General features: G+C 47.4%; 1 protein-coding gene across 7 annotated transcripts in view; it reads right to left on the reverse strand.

Annotated features, from left to right (window-relative positions):
• Positions 1 to 14,008: 14,008 nt before the first annotated feature.
• The window catches only part of HOXD3 (homeobox D3), a 31,063-nt gene continuing 28,111 nt past the window's right edge, over positions 14,009 to 16,960 (reverse strand). For all 7 annotated transcript variants that reach the window (XM_032114381.1, XM_032114382.1, XM_032114380.1 and 4 more), the window contains one exon: positions 14,009 to 16,849. In XM_032114381.1, coding sequence (XP_031970272.1) covers positions 16,098 to 16,849 — 752 coding nt within the window. In that variant the 3' untranslated portion in view covers positions 14,009 to 16,097. The remainder of the gene's footprint in view (positions 16,850 to 16,960) is intronic.

Below are 16,960 nucleotides of genomic sequence, written 5' to 3' on the forward strand. Positions count from 1 at the left end.
AAATGTGTGCAATTAGTTACACTGCCTGTACATCATGTGGCCACTGGTGAGGCTCAGGCTGCAGCTGATAAAGACTTTAGGACACAAATTGCAGGCTGGCAGGGACTGCAGATCTTGGTATCCCTGTCTGGATGTGACTGATGCCAACATCTAGATATGCCATTGTACCATCGTTTTTTATTAAATACAACGGACTTCAAATTTAGGAAATTTTTCTTCAGAAAAACAGGCCAAAGCTGTGCTCTTCCAATTCTTGAAAGTATGGCCATCTGCCTCTGGAGTGGGTGAGCTCTATTGCAGGCCTTAGATCGTGGGTGATGGACACAACAACATCACAGATGACACTGACAACCTGCAGACAGGATGTAATGTTTTTATTCTTGTTTGGATTTATTTTTTTCTTTCGCATTTATAATTACACCAGACTTGTCATAGCCATTTTCTTGTATAACTCTTACTGCAACAATTCACGCATTTAAAGTCCCAAATCAGATTATCAAATCTATCTATTTGATTTGGTACTACATTTGAAAGGCAACCAGAAGCACCAGGTGGTCCATTTCTTAAGTGAGACGTGACATTAAGAGTGTTCATCCAGTCCTGTCCCATTTTTTTTAACTTTCTGCCTAGTCACATTGAAATGAAAGTCACAGTGCTCACAGTGCTCACAGTGCTGGTTACAATTACAAAATTTTACAAAATCTTGGACCTATTAGAAGATGTCACCCTGTTACATGCACGGTTTGAGGTCTAGTCTCTCTAGCATGAGAAAATGGGTTTGATAGCTCATTGGTGTCGTGTACCTACTACACTTTTACTTGGCTGGATTTCTAAAGGGAAAGATAGATTATTTTATTGATAGGCTTTTAACACTGTTTGATAATTATCATTGGATTTGATACACTTGGATGTTGAAGAAAATGTCACTCCACATAAATTGTGTAATTTATAAATCTATAAATGTCTACATATTAAAAATAATTATACCAATATCTATGCTTAAGATATGGATCTAATACTAGCGATTGCCAGGATTAGAAACTGTTTCCATTATCTGAACAGTAACTGTGCAAAATCAGATCTGAGTAGTCATTAAAAAATTTACTGATATTTTTATCTATTTTCAAATACCACTCTAAACTTTATAGTGTTTAATCTAGCTTACTTGTTAAAGGAACATAAAAAGAGGCATTAGGAATGTAGATTTAGTGTAGCACAGCCATTAAGATGAAGAGTAATGGCAGGAAAGCCTTAGCTCTCAGATTCTCCTGCTATACTAATGTCACCAAAATCATATTACTGGGTTTCAGGTGGTTTTCATTGGCTGCATGGGCAGAAGGAATGGTTCCTTTTGCCCCACAGAAGCAGGTCTCCTGATCCACTGAATTCACACCTGTGTGTAATTTTATGCACACCCACAGCAGCATGAATTGATGCATTGCAAAGGTCTTTGTTCTCTGTGTAAGGGCTCAAGCACCCAGGTTAGGTATGTCCCCCATGCTGGTCAGTGTAGGGGTATCACTCTAAGGTCAGGGCCACGGGCCAGACTGAATGAGTTAGACCTGTTAAACACTTTCATAAGACATAATATGCCATCCTGGTTAAAAATGCCACATTTTTCAAAATAAAATGAAAATTTTTTTTGAGTTACTATTTGCAACACTATGCTTGCTGATGAAGCATAGTAAAAGAGATCTGTTTTCCAGGTGGTAGGAAGTCTGCTAGGCTAGTAGAAAAGAAACTGACTGGATTTGTTCCTGTGTTTGTTTGTTTACTTAAACTGCTGGTTTTCAATCTGCTAATCACCAGTGGCTGTTGTCTTTTGAGGAAAAAAACCCACAAGAGTACCAAAATTGTTTATGAAAAGCTCTTTTGTGGACCAGTGGTCTAAAGTTTTTCAATATAAAGGAAGCCTTGTACAGTTTACAAAAAGGTGTCGGGACTGTATCTCCATCTGAGATTTTAACATTCTGTGCAAGAGTAAATTGGCTTTAACAGCCAAGGAAGATTTACATATTGTACAGCTGAGGGTTACTTTGTTCGCTTGGCTGATGATCAAGAACAGCAAAAGGCTTCCAGATAAAGCTAAACTACAGTAAGACACTGGCTCTGTGAAGTGTCTTTTCCCTATATAATTTCCAGAATTATCTGAGGCACATTTTAGAGATGTGGTTAAGTAGTCGTGGAATAACAGATATTGTTATGATAGGGAGGAGAATGATTTGTCATTTGGTTCACCTTTCTTTATCAAGGTGACTTTCCTTGGGCAAAGACTCCTTAGTTCACTGATACTAGGAAAAATCATGAAAAAACCATGGTTGAGATTGAGTGAATCACATAAACATACAGCTGTATATAGCCATATATTGCAAATAGAATAAAATGTGTGTCCCCTAAACTTCAGTCACCTCTTATTGATAAACTGGTAACAGCCATGTCTCATTTGGGGTTTCTCTCCATACCCACTTCTCTTCAGTCACCAGGGATTTGCAAGCATTCTTGGGGGTTCCTTGGAACTTAGGCTGACAGAGCAGTGCAGGACAAATCATAAGTATGATTCTTAGCTGTTAAAGACAAGTTCTTGGAACTCCAAAGAGGTGTTTGCATTTTGTAATTCCGACTACAAAGATTTTTCTTAGAAGAAGTAGTAGTCTGTTCTCCTCTGCTTGTAGTCTGTACCATTATTTGCATAAGCCACAGTTCCAAGTTGTACCATAAATAAAGGAGAGGGACACTTTTAAAAGGAGATTAAAATATAGGAACTGGGTTGCGTATTTTTGTTTTCTATCTTACTGTTGGCTACTTGCACGGTCAAAATAAATTTGGATATGCAGCTCATACCATAAAACAGAGTCGTTGGTTTGACCCTCAGCAAAGTGTTCCCTTTGCTGTAATTCCAAGCAGTAACATACTAAATCTGTTCCGCTTGGGAAGCCAGATACCCAAGCAAGCCTGGGTTCTTACCTAAGCTTGATTTTCAAAGAGGTGCAATTTTCTGTTATCAGTTACCTATCCAAAGAATATGAAATCTCTACCTTCACATATGCCACGTAGGAACAGTAATTTAACAACTTTTTTTCCTCTTGGAAGCCTTCCAAATCAATATTTTTGTTCTGTTTCAGGCAAAATGGAAACACATAAAAAATTACTTTGTTCATATCCCTTTGTAGCCTGTGGCCCTTTGAGCAACAGTCAGTAGGCAAAAATTAATATATGACTGAAAGAGAATGATCTTTCTGAGGTTTCTGATGGTGGCTGAGGAAAAATAAGGCCAGGAAATAGTAGTTTTATAATTTGCAATAAATTATATGGTGGTGGGTATCTACTGAGTCCAGTCTGGAATATTTTCTCCGATTGCAGTGAAAACTGCACCTTATGCTCTTACCTCTAGCTGCCAAATCTAAAACCTGTTTCCAACTGCTAGGCATCAAATTGAGCATGTGTGAGACACAACTCTTGGGATTAATGTTAAATGAGTGAATCTTAGACCTTATCTATCATTTATTTGTCTCATGTGTGCACCCATGGATATCACAGGCATTTTTATTTAATTATTCAAGAATTGGCACGTGACTTGCATTAGGTCCTTCCTCTGGATATCTTGCTGACAGAATAGTGCAAAGGAGCAATATCTAATCCTCATACAGCTAAAACTGTGTGTGAAGAGAAAGATCCTATTAAACTGGCCCTGTCACGTGAGCGGAAATTACACTTAATACTAAGTTCTGGTTCTTAAGACAGAATATAGTTATGTCCATACCACTAAATTGATTCAGACTGCCATAAAAGAGTCGTAAGGTTTCATCTTAATTTCAGAGTAAATCTCCGTGTATTCAGTCTGTGTCATTTTGATGGATACAGAATTGTGCACTGCTACAAGGCCAGCACATATATTTATTTATTCAGGACAATATATGTCATGAAAACATTCATTGTAAAAGACTTAGTGTTCTCTAATGGTCTGATCCAGCATCACTGAAATCAATGAGAATCTTTCTTTCCATGTTGGTAGTGCAGGAGCATGCCAGCAGTATAGAAAGCATTCCTCTGACCTAAAGTGCCTGGCACAAATGTCAAAATTACTAGGAAAATAAAAGGCTGACAAACAAGCAACCCCATAGACATGTGACGAATTTGGAGGCAACTGAAAATACAGCTATTTTCTAAAGTTTGTATGTGAAACATATGTTCTGAGAAAGATGGGTTATTCTGGCTATATGTCTATGCTCACTTGTAGTATTAAGAAAAAAAAAAAAAAAACAAAGAGTAGGAGCAGAGGAGTTCACAAAATGCACCTTTAAGACAGCTGCAGAAAAGAGATGGTTAGTTTACTTGCCTTTAAAATTCAACTTGCTAAACAAAGTTGATTTATTCAAATTTTCATTAATTTTACCACATTTTGCTTTATTTTGCTTTAAATAGCACCCTCAAAAAAAAAAAAAAAGAAAAAGGTGGCAGAAGTACTATTTCTTGTTTTTAATGAATGATCAGCCTGCAGTATAAATGCTTATTTGGTGTCATTACTTTAATGAAGATCTGCAAACCACATATTTTGGTTGCAACTCGTTTCACATGAGTACTTCAACCCTGGGAATTTTTAGGGCTATCCCATGAAGTGAACCAGCCCAAGGGACATGAACCATAACACTATATACAGAACAAAAATGTGCCTGTGTGCATGCACAACCATGAGCCTCTAGCATTATTGTCCTTTGCCAGTACAGTCAGGATATGACATGTGACCAAACACTTCTGTCTTGGGAAGTCCCTTCCTTTGGATGTTCACTGGGGGGAACACCCATGTCCCTGCCAAGGAGGCTCCTGCCCCCATTTAGCTGTTGACCTGTTGCCACAACATCATCACAACTTGCCTGCCCAGCTTTTGGAAGTAGTTTCCCAGGGCTCCCACCAACCTCTGCTGAAGCTTCCATCAGCAGTGGCTTCCCAGTCCCTCAGCAGAAGTCTTCAGAAGAAAGCCTTAAGCAGAAGGGCACCTGAGGGAATGGAAAGTATTACAGAGAGTAACAATCTTCTGTGTTGCAGACTTTCTGACTTGAGACATCCATCTTCATCCTCTCTCTGTGCTCGTTTTACCCAGCAAGCATCCAACAAAGACAAACAGCTGTTGGTGTCTGGGGCTGGCTTCCAGACAGGGACCCAGTGCATTTCACAGGTCCCCTTGAGGTCTGTCTCCCCTGGACCCATAATTGGTTCTTCACCCCAAAGTCCAATACCCAGCAGAAATCCAGGGCAAAAAGAGACTTGTCCAAAATAAAAGACCTGTCCACAAATAAATAAAATCACCTTCACATAAATCCATATGTCATTCCTCTCCACATTGCTGTTATGCTTTCCCAGTCACAAATGGGAAAAAAGTCTAAATTCAGTTCCTTTCTCCACTTTGATACCATTATTTTATTGATGGGAACATTGCCAATCTTTTTTATGCAAGTATCCAAGTAAAAGACCCAGGAATCCTCTTGTCCTTTTAGTCTTTGGTCAAACTCAATGATCTTTCTGAGCTTTAACAGGTCTTGAGATTTTGCATGTGGTGAGATTTGTTGCGAACTTATTTAATATGATGCAATTTTTTAGCCATAAGTACAATGAAGACTGAGAGAGCTAGATGAACTGAGAGTCTGGCCCTAGATGCTGTAAGAGGCTTTATATTGTCTAGGGACATGTGAAGGGAGCTGGGAGGCAACAGAGTGGCTGCTGGCCAGTCTTGGGCCACCCAGAGCCTCTGCAAGGGAAATTCCAGCACCTCTGCAGTTTGAAAGGGAAGAGATGCTCCTCTTAAGACTTTATTTGTTTTTAAATTTTACCTCGTAGTTTTTTCTGTCAAAACCAGATTTTTGACTAAATCAGCCACATCAGGAAAAGGAATGGGAATGAATGAATGACAAATAAATACAAGCAAAAACCACCTCTTTTTTGCAGCAATCTTGCAAAGGGCAGGGCAGAAGACAAGGACACTTCTTTCAAAAGGGGATCTTGGACTCATGCCATGACCATCCCTGACCCTTCCCGTAAGAGGAAGTTTCCCTGCTCCGCTTTCTTTGGGTTTCTCCCCTTCTGCACCAACTCTCCTCGAGCCCATGGATCTGTCTTTTTAAATGCAAAACGAAGAAAAGGTCGGGAGCGTGTGGCAGCCCTTCCACGCACCCACCGCCCACTGAACCCAGGGGAGTTGGCAGAGCCGCTCACTGCCCTGCCCTGGGGGAGCAGCGCTCTCCCCTGGCTCCCAGCTGCGTCCGCCCGCTGCCTCGGCCCGGTCCGACACCGAGCAGAGGCGCTCCGGGCCGGCGATTTTCCCTGAATCCTCATAAATAAAACTGTACATAAAGTTGCAACAGAAAAAGCAGCGGAACTGCACCGCAGCAGTCCCGCATGAAAGGACACCCGGGTACCCCGCCGGCCGCAGTTTCCAGCCCAGCCCCGACGTCCCCGCGGGCCCCGCCGTGGGGGCGGCGGAGCCTCACTCGGGGCCGCCCGGGACACCCGCGGGCGCGGCGGCGGGGGCGGCGAGCGCCTCCCGTTCTCGCTTCTTCTGCTTCATGCGGCGGTTCTGGAACCAGACCTTCACCTGGGCGTCGCGGAGGCGCAGGGAGCGGGCCACCTCGAGGCGGCGGGCCCGCGACAGATACCGGCTGAAGTGAAACTCCTTCTCCAGCTCCGTGAGCTGCCGGGTGCTGAAGCTGGTGCGTGCGGGGCAGGCGGGAGGTTCCCCCCCGCACGGCGCCGCACCGCCTGCAACGCCGAAAAACACCGCGCTTCAGCAGGAGCAAGGGCAGGGGGAGGAAGCGGGGCGGGGGTCGAGGCAGGAGACGGGCAGAGGGGAGCCGGGATGAGAGCAGCCCCCACCCGCTCCCCGCCGCCGCACTCACTTCTCCCGGGCGGGCTCCGCTTCGCTCGCATCCACTCGAAGGTGCGGGGCGCCGCCGGGGCCGCCGCGGGAGTAGGGGAGCCGGGCGCGGGGGCGGCCCCGGGGCAGGGAGAGAGGTGCCGCAGCCCCCCGCCGCCCGCGCCGAGGCAGAGGCAGGGGCGGTCGGGGTCCGGCGGCGGCGGCGGGCGGCCGCTCCCGGGAAGGATGGACGTGGCGTAGCCCGGCGGTCCGGCTCCCCGGGACGGCCGGTAGCCGGCGCCCAGCGCCGCGGGGGGAGCGGCCGCGCACCCCAGCGCCTGCCGAGGGGGCGCGGCGCTGGCCGTGGTGCCCAGCGCCAGGAAGGCGTCGTCTCCTCGCTGGGGGTACGGGACCTGCGGGGCCCCGCGGCGCAGCCCCGGCGGAAAGGCGAGAGCAAAGTACCCCAGGTCCATGACCCACGGGGCAACACCGCGCCCCACCGGGGCAATATTGCCCTAATATAGGCCCTGGAGCGGGGCGGCACGTCCCGCCCCGCGGCCAATGGGAGCCCGGAGGGGGGAGGCCGCGCCGGGGGTCCCGGGCGCCGCCAGCTCCCCTGTACACGCCCGGCTGCCCAGGGCTGGCGCGGGGCTGCAGGTGGGCAGTCCCGCCGCGCCGTCCCGGGATTCCCCCGGAACAAGCCGTTCCCCCGGCACGCTTGGGACGTTTGCTGGGAGTTTGGAAGGTGAGTGAGCCGGCGCTTTCCCGCTATCCGGGCTCCCGCCCAGGTGCAGGTCTGCGCTCTCCCTCGCCCTGCTGCCGGCCAGGCTCCTGGAGGTTCCCATGGGAGCCCACGCGGGCACACCCAGGTGTCCACACCCGGAGGCTGGGGCGAGGGGCGGGATGCTACTGCACCTCATGGCACTTAATGGTCTCGTTCCATTAGATAAGTGCTCTGCAGCCTCTCAAAAGTGAATCCCCTCACCGTTAACGGGCTCACACCGTTAATGGACTTTTATTTTTCCCTTGGCTATTCGGCATTGTTTACTGAGGGTTTGCAGTTGGCGAAGAGCACCAAGTTGCTCTACCCAGCAAAATCCTCCCACTCTCTCTTGATTTTTTATCCCCCAGAATGGCAGGAAACAGCAACAAGGTGAAGGAGGTGAAATCTGGACTCCCGAAGTGATCATCTTTCCCTAAATGTCTCCAAGTGACACTTGACCATCCAGTCTGAGCCACGCTGATGTTTGATTTGGATAATGATGGGTTTCATCCAATGCCTCAGCTGATAACCACGTGTTAGTGCAGTTCAGAACAGCAAAAGGGTGTGCTGGGCGGAGCACACTTGGGCTTTGGTGACTTGGGACTGGACAGACAAGGAACACAAAGAAGGGGTACATCATGCTGCTTTGAATTAGACCTTCACCCTTCTAATTCTTAGTAGGTGGATGTGGAGTCAGCTGGGAAATTCAAGGGTTGTACTTTATTAGAAAACATATTTTATTTCTAAATAAAAGCATGAAATTTGTATACCTTCATCCATCATCAAGTGCCTTCCACTCAACAGCTCAAGCAGCTCTACAAGCTCTTGGCCAAAGTGCCATTTGCTGTGGTCAGGAAGAGGCCACAAATTTTGCAAGGACCGAGCATGGTGCCAACCTCATGAAGGCAGCCAGAATCCCCAGAGAAGGAAAAATTCCACTGGTTCTCCTGCGGATTTCAGAGGGCTGGACTGGTGACAGAAAAAGGATATCATGGAGAGATGTAATCAGATCATTTCACTGACTCAGCATCACCTCTTTCCCATGGAGATTCGTGCACTGCAGCTCAGCTCCACCATTATACCCAGCTGATGAATTCAGAGCAGATCTATTTGGGTTTTTTCCTGTAGGAGCCCTGAGAGGACACATTGCTGGGACAGGCATACGCAAGTCCGCAAAGGTATGGGAGTGTTTCCCTTCATAAGGACTCTGATCAGCAACACGACCTCCGATCAGCCACAGTTTCTCCCCAGCTAAGACTGCCCATCTACTGTAAAACAACTGTTACAGAGCAAAGGCTGGCTATACAGATTATGTCTTCAAGATGCTTGAACTTCAAGTCTACAGACACAGCAGTCACTGAAAGCTCAGAGCCCTGAAGCTTGGTATTCTCCTGATACAGACTTGCTCACTGTGATGGGCTGTGCTGCCCTGATACCCTAATAATGGAGTATCACCTAAATTTCTATTTTCAGAGGATGCAGGTATAAATTAGAAGAACAGTTTAAATCAAATCCACTTTGTCAGGAAACATACATTTTGAAGAAGGGGTTAAATTCTGCATGATGCAAACTTGCTCAGCACTCCCATGGCAATCAAAGCGGTTTGGAAGATGTTATCTTCCGAAAATCAGAAGCCTGGGAACACCAGGTTTTCTCTTCAGCAGAGAATGGCAGTCCATGCAGGAGAGCATCTGTGCTCTTCAGTCTCCCCTGCTGTAAAAATTCCTGCCTGCAGGGAAGGAAAGAAAATTGGCTCCAAAGCAGGGCTGCTGCATTACTTGAGTCTTGTGTTTGCAGAATGCAACTGGTTTAATTACACCTAAGACTGTTTTAAATGCTAGAAGAGCTGTCTGTGTTCACACCAACATATGATCTTTCCATTTACCCAGCCAGATTTCTGTTACGAGTTTCGTGTTCATTACCCGTTTGTTTTGGCAGGACTGTTCAGGGGTTACAAAAGCAGAAATCAGTAGCTAAATATAGGCAAAGCATCTCTTATTGATGCTCTGGCTTTTGAGAGAGGGCTTTTCCTACATGCAGGAATTTCACAGTGTTCAGACTTAAACAGTTAAGTTCCAGTGATAGAATAGACTGACTGCAGCTGGTTTTTTACAAGGAGTCTAATGGGAAAGACAAAGAACTCCTTGGAAGTTAAAAGGAGGAAGAAGAAAAGTGGCAAAAATAAGAACGTGAAGAACATGATGCTGTCAAAGACAGTTTGAGAATGGCTGGGAGGTTTAGGGATGTCTGTGTGAGCAGTCAAGCGATGGCACAAGACAGGGGAGCTGCTGAGGCAAAAACCTCTGTGAGAACAATGAGTCCTTGTGTCACCATGTTTCTGGAAACATGTGGGCCTCTGCAAAGCCTGAGAAAGCCACTGTGGAACCAAGACATGATGTAGGAAAAATTCCAGCCAAAAAGCCCTGAGTCCCGTTGGTTGCAGGCACCAGCAACTCACCTTAGGGCACCTGCTTGAGCAGCATGTGTGTTGAAGGCAATGGCAGCCCTGAGCCACAGACACTGCTTTGAGACTGGGACATGTGGTCTTTCTCCCTAGAACAAGAGTCCACGCTCTACCCTCTGTGCTTTTCACAATGACTAACATACAGGAGATCCAACAGATCCCTCCCCAGCCCCCAGACCTGGAAGTTCTGGTTCAAACATTACCTTGTCCTTGCCCTCTGCTGCTACAACACTGCCAGCTGGGGAAAGCTGGTTCTCAGTGGTGAGTGGGAATGTATATCCATGGTGTGGAGACAGCTAGGGTGTGGGTGGGCATCCTGAAGGGAGGTAAGCAAACACTGGGTATTTAAGCAGTGGCCCTGTTAGCACAAACAAACCACCAAAGGCTCCTGGGAGAAAGGCTATTAGAGGAGGAGGGGAAGCTCTTGGGAGTTTATTTTGTAAAATGTGAATAAAACCAGGGAATAACAGGGATTCCAGGGCAGAGATAGGGAATTGTTCTGACACAGCAGGGGAGCCAGCCTCAGCTCCCACACTAGCACAGCCCTTTCAGGCAGTCACAGCAATCCTCAGGAAGGTGTGTTTCCCTCTGCCATCAATATTTCCCTGCCACAAGTTCCCCTTTCTCAGATGACCCCTGAGGCAGGGACCTCTGTTCTCCCAGTATGTAGGATTACCTACAAAGACCCTCTGTATGGACACAGAGAAGAGGAAAGTCTATCCCTCCTTCTGTAAAGATTTGCTCTGAAGAGTGATTCCACACTGGCCCCTTGCCATTTAAAGCCCTGTTTCCTGTCCCATGGCTGTGAATTTGGTGGGATGGAAATATTACATATATTGATAACCCAGAGGTGTCAAGGTAAGCCGTGCTGCTGTGTGCAAAACAGAGGTGTCAACAAGTTTGCAGCCAAGATTTCTGTCTTGTCTAGCCCTTCTTGCTCCCAAAGATCCTAAAATGTGGCCCAGGTTTCTTGGAGGAAAGATTGAGGCTGTGTAGCTCACTCAGTATGGGGTTGCCTACCATTCCCAAAACTTCAGCTGTTGCAAGAAAAACTGCACATCAGCAAATAAAAAAATAAACCCTAGCATTCAAGTTCTATATTCATGTGTATTTTTACCCAGAAGATGTCCATCCTGTCTAGTACCAATTCCTTGCTGTTTTCACTCAGCTCTGTCCTTATTGTCATTGCAGCTGAGCCTTTCTGCAATTCATCCCAGAGAGTTTGGAAAGCTTTGAGACCCTGGGCTCCAGAAACACAGACAAAGACTCGCCTCTGCTCCTGAGCAGCATCTACAGAGGCCTGGGGATTGAGGCACAGATACCTCAATATGTCCCATTTTGTATCTCAGCCTTTGTGACCAAAGGGGTTCAGTCCTGCACTGTTAGTCCATGGCTCTCAGGCTCTGGGACTGCGTTCTGCTTCTGCTGGGTGGGGTTTCTGCTCGGGTCCCAGCTGGCTCAGGCCCAAGCAGAAGTAGGAGGAACCACTGTCGAGTAAAAAGTGCTCTTTGTGTGATTGATGACCCTTAACAGAGCCAGCCCTCTCACTCCCCTGGCAGCCCCACTCCAAGCAAGGACCACGGGGTACCCACTGCTGCTTCTCACATGGGAACAGAGACGTTGCCTGTTCAGGGATTAACTTGCCATTCAATCCCTGGAAAGTGGCTGCAGCCAACAGAGCTCTGGTCCAGTTTATCTTGCACTTTTAAAAGCAGAGGTAACTTGTTCATCAATGTATAACATCACGTGGCAGCCAGCCAGCCGCCACTGCCCTCATTGCCCTGGCAGCACCAGCCCCTTTGTGCTGCCTGTCCGGCTCCAGCTTTTGTTCCAGGCAGGTCTGCAGTGGAGTGCTGGACATCTGGGCCTGTCCACTGTGCAGCACACTACGCCTTCACCAGGCTGCCATTGGGCATGGCCACTGGGCACACCCAGCAGGCTGACATATAGGAGGATGGCATCACAACCTTCAGCTCCTTTCCTCCCTCCTCAGTCAACAGCTGTCAGCAAGGGCACCCTTCCAGTGGTAGACCAGCACCCCCATCCCCTTTACCCTGTTTTTTTCCCCATGGCCAAAGTCCTTTTAGTGCCTGGACGTCCCTGCAGGCTGTTTCAAAGGGCTTCCCATGGGGCTGGAGGAGTGCAGAGACCCCAGCGGTGGATCCTGCCTTCAGACTTTTTGCCACAGAGCCAAAATGATCCAGGTGGCCCTCAAGAAAGTCAGGGGACTTCTAGTTGAAGCTGGTGGGCTCCCTATTTCTTAGACAGCCTCTTCCCTGCATGCCCTTGCCTCCTGCCATCTGCAGCCATCTGCCTCCTCTTCATCTTTGGACATGGCTGTCTGCAGTCCCAGATGACCCTGGTGTGGTCTCATGGTAGAAGCCATGCAGGGTGCCCCTGAGTCCCTCCCTGGCCTGCCCAGGGTCCAGGGTTGGGAGCCTGCAGTGTCTGCCCAGGAAGTACTTGCTAATGGAGCAGGAGGCATTTGGCTTTGTTTTTCCAGCCCAACACTAGTGGCACCTAAAAAACTGTGGCATCCCTGGAAGCTCCTGGCTGTGCCTGTCTAGGTTTCCCTGCCCTGGTGCTGCTAACCAAGCCATAGACAGTGGGACATTGATGGGCCCCCCTCAAAAAGAAACAGGATGCAAAGGGATAGCATAGCCCTGCACTGACTGCATGGAGATAACACAAAGCCTCAGCTCCTTTTTGCACCAGGGAAACTGCTGGAACACCATTAAAGGGTGGGTTACTGTAAACCCACCAAACCAACAAGTGGAGATTCAAACCCCACTGATCTGAAGAATTTGCATGGCCTCACCGAGGTTTGATGCACCCCTGACACCTCTCAACCAGTCAGCAGCTCCCTATCCCAAGCAGTGCAGCATCACTGCCAGCATTTAGAGGCCCTGGCTCACTGACCATTTTATGGGTCTGGAGCAGATGGAGGGCGCAGGGAAGGAGAGGAAGGGGTGCTATGCTTCCTATTTGTAAAGAAAGGCAAGGCTAAGATCAGCCCCAGGCCTGGCCTTGGCTGACTAGTTGTGTTTTAAATAGGTGACTGGAGTTCATCACATCAGATGCTGCTGCAAAGGAGCTGAGTTCCTATTGAGTGTGAAAGGGGGTTGTTTATAACTTATGGGTTTTAAATGATGGGCCAAGAAAAAGTCTGGCTTGTGCCAAAGCGTATCTCTCCTCTAGATTGCTGATGCTTGTACAAACATTGTAAAAATGCCAGCGATCTTGCTAAAGTTACATTGTTTCTAATAATTAGGCTATCATCATGGACTTCTATCACATTACAAACAAGACGCCTCTGCCAGAGTCATGGAGAAGAAAGTGAATTTATTTACAGGAAGATTCTCCCTCACGCATGCTCCTCCTCCTCCCCCACTGGAAACCATGTCTGCAGACCCCATCTTTCTGCAATATGAAAGCAATTCAGGGCAGTGGGCCTCAGTAACACTGTGTTTGTGGTCAGGGTTCCTCTGAACTCCCTTCCTTCCCCACATCTCTAAACAGCCTTTTCTTTCTTAACAGATTTAGTGAAGGACTAATAGTGTAAGTCGGAGTAGATGCTGTTTGACTAACAGCCTACAGAGCACAAAGCAAAAGGGAAAAGGGTGCTGGGTGTCCTGCAGAAATGGTGGTGCCTTGCTGTTTCGCAAATAGAAGCAGGTGACGTAAAATATATTGTGTTTCAAGAACACGCAAAAAAACCTACATGGACAATTTCATTTGTGGGCACATTGATTCCAGAAAGTTTTGGAGAGACAAAGACGTGTATATATTTATGGAATATTACAGAAGTATAAATCACAAGTGGTGTCTAGCATTACTTTTTGTGTTGTTTGTATGTTTTGTTTACTCCTGGGTGGCTCTTCTAAGAAACAATTTGTGTGATAACTTCCATAGAATACAATTTTAGGGCTTAAAAGGGTTAAAATATATCTCCAAACAAAGCAGTTTATTCTGTTCTGTTTTGTTTACAGATCTGTAACACATATATCCAAATTTGCTTGATTAAAAGTGAAATTTACCAAAAGATACACTTTTCACTGTAGCACAGCATTGTTGAAATCTCACAGAGGGGAAAATAAAACCCTAAGTAATATTTTGAATTGTTAGTGTTCAGCTGAACATAAATACCAAATGGTGAGGGAAAAAGTAGGGATAGCAAAGAAAAGAAGAATAAATAAAAGAAAACTTGTCTGTGTTGACCAGGATTGGAGGTAGTAGAATATTTCTCACAATAGGAATGCCATGTCTGTCATTAGAGGATGGAGTAGGAGCTGCAGTGTTTGTCAAACTGGAAAGTGATGCGTCAGACACTTTGGTGGGGAATTCAGAAGTTTGGATTAATATTTAACTCGACACTTTTAGAAAGAGATAAGAATAGTCTTCTCAGAGCGATATGTACTGTCAGGAAGAGACTTTAATCACAGCGTTTACAAAAGAAGTATCTCTGTAAATCCAGCGAGGAATTCAATACAGCCATGTAACTAGAGAGGAGAAAACACAAGAGTTCAGAGCATCGTTCCCTTTCTTTTTCCTAGCGTTTTCTCTTCTTTTTACTTTTTCTTCCCCGTGTTAACTGTCCTGCTTGTGGCAGGAAGAGGTGGCCTTACCCCCCTGCCGCGGTCAGGCGGGGTGGGACTGTCCTTGCCGGGCACCGAGGGAGCGCGGCGGCACCGCCCGGCCACTGCCCGCACCCCGTCTCAGCGTCTCCCTTCGGCTGTGTGTATCTGATTGTCAATTTTCTTTTAAAGTTTACATTTATGAAAAAAAAAAACAAAACAAGAGGAAAAGCTCGGGCTTCCAAAGATGTCTAAAAATTGATTTATGGTTAGTATAAAGACAACAGTATAAAAATAACAAAGGAGGCGGCAGCTGCTGCGCGGATTGCTATGGAGACCCTAATGAAATTAGCACTATCAGAGGGTTTCTAATTTCTTTTGCCTTCTAAGCTTCTACTTTATTTTCTATTTTGGATAGCCAGAGTGTAACTTAAAAAAAAAAAAAAAAAAAAAGAGAGGAAAAAGGAAAGAAAAATAAAATAGCCCACCAAAATAATAATAATATGCACGATAGATACCCAGCCAATAAATAAATGTTAACCTCACCGAGGTTTTTGTATGCAGGATTTGATCTGAAACAAGATGGCCAAGAGCCCCGCTTTGTAGATTGCCTCCTCAAAGCGGCTGCGCTTCCAACTAAAGGTGGCTTCACCCGGCCGAGCCAGCTGCCAGCCAAGCCACCGAGGCGCTTGAGTGGGGCCAGCCGATTAGAAATAAATACTTTAAAAATAGTTTTAATATTTTTTTAAGTGTAACGGCTCTTTATGTGATGCCACAGTTTGATTTACTCTATTAATGATTTACGACTTGCTGTCTTAATTAATCCTTACATAAACTACAAACACCAGCCACTGTTACAACTGTTCAAGACTACTCTCTCAACTAGCTCAGACCGATTATACTAAATAGGTGAAATGTAAGTCACCATGGACCTGAATCCCTCTCCCGAAGTATTGGTGAAGAAACTCTACAAATACCCACATAAATACATTAAGACGAGGATAAATAATCAGTGATACAAAAAATGTCTCGCTTAAAATAATAAATACATATCATTTAGTCCAATGCGATCCTTACGTTACGGAAGAACTCATAAATTAACTTCTCTGAAATAAGCTTACGCGCGGGCGAGTTCCGACGGCTCACGACTGGTCTAAAACACCTCAGCATGACGCGCTGCTAACACTACAGCATCTCTAAGACTTACCTTCAAGTACATCATTACCAGCTTATCAGTCCCTCGGTTGGCAGTATATTGCACTGTCATGCTTAAAACAGCTCTAAGAGAAAGGCTCCTGCTCACGGACCTACTCGGGGCTGCGGAAGCAAGAAGGGAGCTGCTAGGGGAGACAAATCCACTAATACTGTTGGCACTCGAGAGCACAGTAACACTGTCCCGTCAGAAAAGTGAGGTAATGGAGAGGGGAGCGGGGCCCGCCGGCCGCCGCCCCGCTACAGATGCGTGAGCTTGGGCGCCTCCTGCATCCGTCCCTGAGAGGTGTGGTGAGATGAAAGGTCCGTGTAGGTAGGGTGGGGGTCGCAAGGTCCGTGGTGGTGGCCGCCGGGGATCTGGGCGGCGCAGCTGTAGTCCACGCTGGCGGAGGAGGGGTGCTGCAGGTGCCCCAGGTTGAACATGGGGCCTGAGGCCGGCATCGAGTCCACGAAGTTGCCCCCCACGTAGACGGGGCTGCCCTGCAGGCTGGGGTTGGCGAAGCCGCCGCCGCCGCTCTGCATGGGGTGGGGGTCGTACTCCGCGCCCGCGTAGCGCTTCTGCTGCGGCAGGCAGCTGCTCAGCGGCGCCGTGTAGGCGGCCAGCCCGTACATGCTCTGCTGGGACTTGGCGAAGGAGGTGGGCGAGGGCGCGTCGTAGCTGAGGCTGTTGACGCCGGGGAGCTGGCTGGAGTAGCCGACGTGGTTTGGGCCACTTAGAGGGGGGCTTCGATCCGGGGACTGTCCGACGGGGGAGTGCATGATGCCTTTGGCTTTCTGGTCCTTTTTGTACTTCATCCGGCGGTTCTGGAACCAGATCTTGATCTGCCGCTCGGTCAGGTTGAGCAGGTTGGCCATCTCCACGCGGCGCGGCCGGCACAGGTAGCGGTTGAAGTGAAACTCCTTCTCCAGCTCCACCAGCTGCGCGCTGGTGTAGGCTGTGCGCACCCTCTTGGAGGCCGGCCCGGGGGGGCTCTTGTCCTCGCAGCTCTCTCCTGCAGGGAAGAGGCACAAAGAGACATTGGCCTCCCCCGAAAGACACCTCCCCCACTTTCTCCCGGGGTCCCTCGGAAAACTGCTATCCCCTCTCGCTCTGTCGGCGCCCG

Source organism: Corvus moneduloides, chromosome 7 (assembly GCF_009650955.1).
Source record: "Corvus moneduloides isolate bCorMon1 chromosome 7, bCorMon1.pri, whole genome shotgun sequence".
Lineage (NCBI taxonomy): Eukaryota > Metazoa > Chordata > Aves > Passeriformes > Corvidae > Corvus > Corvus moneduloides.